At 61.3% G+C, this 4,272-nt stretch overlaps 1 protein-coding gene across 1 annotated transcript; it reads left to right on the forward strand.

Moving 5' to 3' along the window:
* The first annotated feature begins 1,460 nt into the window (after positions 1 to 1,460).
* Positions 1,461 to 3,661, forward strand: LOC125545363 (uncharacterized). Its single transcript, XM_048709279.2, has 2 exons — positions 1,461 to 3,106; positions 3,200 to 3,661. Exons 1-2 carry the CDS (start codon positions 1,890 to 1,892, stop codon positions 3,426 to 3,428), a joined length of 1,446 nt encoding a protein of 481 aa, XP_048565236.2. The 5' UTR covers positions 1,461 to 1,889; the 3' UTR covers positions 3,429 to 3,661.
* Positions 3,662 to 4,272: the final 611 nt, after the last annotated feature.

The following is a 4,272-nucleotide window of genomic DNA, read 5'->3' on the forward strand; positions in this document are numbered from 1 at the left end:
ATAATAGAGCAACTCCAACCGGACGACCCATTTTCTCTGTCCATATTCGTTTGGGTCCGCACGGACAAAAACGACTGCGCAACGCAGAGACCCATTTTTATTTTGTGTCCATTTTGTGTGCGCGCGGAGCCATTTCCGTCCCAAATTTAAGACACATTTGGGTCCAAGACGGACACAAAGCACACATTTTCTGTCTCCTCGTCTGCATCTGTCCGCTGCATGGGAGTGGTGACCCATCTGTGATCCAAACAAAACAAAGAGGGGCCACCCACCTATCACACCCATCTCTCTCCTCATTTTTGTCTCTCCCCATCCACGCCACTGTGCCTCCACCGCGAGCGCCTCGCCGGCCTCGTCCCGTGGCACGGGAAGAGCTCCATGCGGACGGGTGACGTGTTCACCCGTGGCCTCTGCTTCCTCGACCCCGCTCCTCGCCGCGGTTTCGCCCCACTGCGCCCAGCCGCGCCTGTCGTCGACTCGCCTCGCCGCTCCCAGCTATGCCCGGGCGCGCCCCGCTGCTGCATCCGGGCGCGCCCGGCCTTTCCTCCCCGCGCCCAGCAACGCCCCCCGGCGCCCGCCCTTGATTCGTTGTGGCCTTCTCGCCCGTCCTCGACTCGCCTCGCCCTGGCCTCGCGTCGGCGCGCCCGGCTGTGCCTGGCCCTGCCGCGACTGGCGGGCGCTCGCGGCACCCACGCCGCCGCCCCCCGCGCTCCTGATCGGCGATGGGCCACAAGCAGCCGCTGCTAGCCGTGCATGCACGCGTGGAGCACGGGCGCGAGCGCGTGACCCGGAGCACAGGCAGGCGGGACCCGGAGCGTGCAATGTGGAGCACGGGGGCAGTAGAGGCGAGCTCGCGGGGGCGCGGCCGAGCTGCAGGGCGAGCGTTATGGCGCATGGGCGGGGCGAGGTGGCGCGGGAGCTCGCCCACCAGGTGTTCGACTGAATGCCGATGTGGACATGCACAAGCGTCTGCCTCCCGTTGGACGCGGGCCGAACTAAACGAGCAGACAGACGATTCAAACTAAGAAAAAAAGAACAAAATGGGGGTCCATTTAAGTCTATTGCGTTGGAGTTGCTCTTATAAATTAATATACAATACCAAAATATATATTTAATAAAGTATAAAAAGTAAGGTGTCACCGCTCCCACCTAACTGCAGTCTCTTTACTGAAATTCTGAAAATATTTCATGTTACAATGGTTGATAACCATGGAAAAGACGATTGTGAGAAATTTCACTGTTACATGAGATATCAGTAATTTTGTCGAGTTTAAATAAAGTTAAATATAATTCTGTAAACATGACTACAACCCATGAAAACGCATAGACGACGACTGATGAGAGAGGGCGGCCGTACGGAAGAGAAAGAGAGAGAGAGACGGCGGTCTGCAGATTCTTTGAGCACACCCGCGACCACGCCTACGCACTGGGTGGCAGGGAAATAAATAGCAGGACCTGCCCACACTACGCACACTAGACGGAACACACTCTTCGTCTCTGCCCAACACCCCCTCGTCCCCGTCCCTTTTCTCGTTCTTCGTCTTCCATCCTCGAGCCATTTCCATTTGCGCCGAGTGAGCGCTAATTTTGGGCCGTTTCTATATTAAGCACGGCAAAATATCGTTTCCGTCCCCGACGACTATATAATTCCCGCGGAGGCGGTCACCGACTCACCGTAATACCAGTGCTTCACGAGCTCCCTGGGTCTGGGTGGGGAGGTTGACCAGGGCACCTCCCGGATCCTGAATTAAGGCCACCGTTCGTTTCCCCTCCCATCCCTCCCTTCCCCTCCCTTGCATTTAGCCTCTCACCGTTGTGGCGCGAGCCGCGGGCCATTTCCCAACCGTCGTTCCGGTGGTGGCCGGGCGCCAGGTTGCGGTGAGTGACTCATGGGCATCCAGGTCGCGGCCCCCTCCTCCCCGTCCTCTCTGGGCGGCGGCTGCGTGAGGCTGTCGAGGGCCCAGTCGTCGTCGTCGCTGGCGACCTGGAGCGCCGGCATCGCCCGCCGGCGCGCCGGGCACGCGATAGTGACGCGCGCCCTCAGCGCCAGCATCGACAGCGTCGGCAGCCACGGCGGGGATGACGAGGAGTTCCTCAGGAGGATCCAGGAGCTCGCCGTCGGGCTGCACCCGGGCGCCGGCGGCTGCGGCTGGCCGGCCAGCGTGGAGCGGAGCGCCAGCAGCGTCGGGCTGCCGCTGTCGCTCAGGATGCTCAAGCGCAAGAAACGGCAGCAGGGCCAGCGCGGCCGGTGGGACGAGCGGCTGCTCGACCGCGCCGGCGAGTCCGGCTCCGGCCGCGGCGCTGTGGGGCGGGCGTTCTCCTCCATGGTGCTCATCATCCGGGAGCTCCAGAGCTTCGCGCTGCAGATGCGGCAGACGCTCTTCTACGAGGACATGCAGAGCGTGCTGGCGCGCGTCCACGCCGAGATGGACGCCTCCTTCGTCTGGCTCTTCCAGCACATCTTCGCCGGCACCCCCGCCCTCATGGTCTCCGTCATGCTCCTCCTCGCCAACTTCACCGTCTACTCCATGGGCGACAACATCGCGATGGCCGCCAACCTCCCGCCTCCCCAGCCCACCGTGGCGGCCGTCGCAATGCTCGACGCCCAGCACGCGGAGCAGTCCCGTCCCGATCAGCGGTTCGACAGCGTGTCGCTCAACATGTTCTCCATTGGCCGCACGGCCTCAGTGGACGGGAACAGCGGCGGCGGCGGCAAGGCTCCGCCGGTCGCCGGGGCCACCGGCGACGATCGCTCGGACGAATCCTCGTACCGGCAAAGCGGCGCGGTGCTTCCACAGGACGAGTCACAGGCGACGCCGGTGGGGGCGGCCGCGGAGGACACGGAGGACGAGCTCATCATCTGGAAAAGGATAGCCGACGAGGCGACGAGAATGCAGGCGAGCGTGCGCGTGGAGGCGCTGATGGACCCGGACATCCTGGCGCAGCTCGTCGCGCCGGTGGAGGCGAAGATGGACACGGAGGACCTGGCCGACCACGCGAAGACGGAGCAGAGATACGCGATGGCCGTGTCCGAGGAGCCGAGCAACGCGCTGCTGCTCGCCAACTTCGCGCAGTTCCTGTACCTGGTGCAGCGCGATCACGACCGGTACGTGCCCCGCCATGGCGCCACCAAACTGTTCGACACAATGTCATCGTCTTTTCACCGTCGCTGACGGGCGGTGGTTTTTCCTGATCGCAGGGCGGAGCATTACTTCAAGCGGGCGGTGCGCGCGGAGCAGCCGGCGGACGCGGAGACGCTGGGGTGGTACGCTACGTTCCTGTGGAAGGCGCGCAACGACCTGGCGGCCGCGGAGGAGACGTTCCAGGAGGCCATTGCCGCCGAGCCCAGCAACGGGCACCACGCGGCGGCCTACGCGCACTTCCTGTGGAACACGGGCGGCGAGGACACATGCTACCCCCTCGACTGACGCGCGCGCCCGCCGGCCGGCCTCCGAGATCCAGCAGCACACCACGTCGATACGTCCCAGAACACGAAGAAAAAGAGTATAGTAGGAAGAGAGAGAGGATTTTTTTACTCCACCACCGCAAGAAGTCCACGCACTTCTCTCCCCATGTGCTTGGCCAACCACGAAGCAAATACTAGTACGTACTACGCTTGCAAGTGCAGCTCATACATTCACACGGCATCACAGTCCAAGAATCTCTCGTTTTACTTTGGCTTCTTTACGGGGTGCAATGGCCGGTGACGTCGGTGCATGCCGCGATGAATGGTCGGCGGCTGGCTTCCTCTTCCCCTTTCTGGAAATCCGGCGAGTGGGGGCAGTTGGCCGGAGACGGCGGGAGGGCGGCGAGGGTGTGGTAGATCGGGCTCGCGGCTCCACGGGTTTGTCGGTTGCGCTCGGCCGTGGGTTCGCCTAGCAGCCGTACGTGTCCGTTCCGCTGGTGTCGCGTGTCACTCTATCTCCATGGCCGTGGATGCTTGCGGAGTCACGGTCTGGTGGAAAGTGGTGATGTGAGGCTACTCTGTCGTACTATAGATATGGTAAAGTAGAGGGAATCCGCTCCAGTATACAGCAGCAATTTGGCCGTATGTAACTGTGCGCATGAACAAGCAATGAGAATATCTCCAGTTCTCCCCTGAAAAATCCTGCATCAAGCAACAAGCATCTCTCTGTGTCCAGATGTGAAGAAATAGGATGCGTCAGCATGAATTTCATATCGAGGAATGATTCTTCTGAAGGCTCATTTTCCTAGAGAAATGGCTGAATCAGATAGATCTACTTCAGTAATCTGCGTTTCAATCCATTATCT

The sequence above is a fragment of the Triticum urartu genome, chromosome 3A (assembly GCF_056163025.1).
Source record: "Triticum urartu cultivar PI428250 chromosome 3A, HENAU_Tu73, whole genome shotgun sequence".
NCBI classification, from domain to species: Eukaryota; Viridiplantae; Streptophyta; class Magnoliopsida; order Poales; family Poaceae; genus Triticum; species Triticum urartu.

Bases quoted from the DNA above. Each gene is read 5' to 3' on its own strand.
- LOC125545363 (XM_048709279.2), top strand. From the start codon at position 1,890: ATGGGCATCCAGGTCGCGGCCCCCTCCTCCCCGTCCTCTCTGGGCGGC. The intron at 3,107-3,199 runs GTACGTGCCCCG...TCCTGATCGCAG, and splicing joins GTGCAGCGCGATCACGACCG to GGCGGAGCATTACTTCAAGC.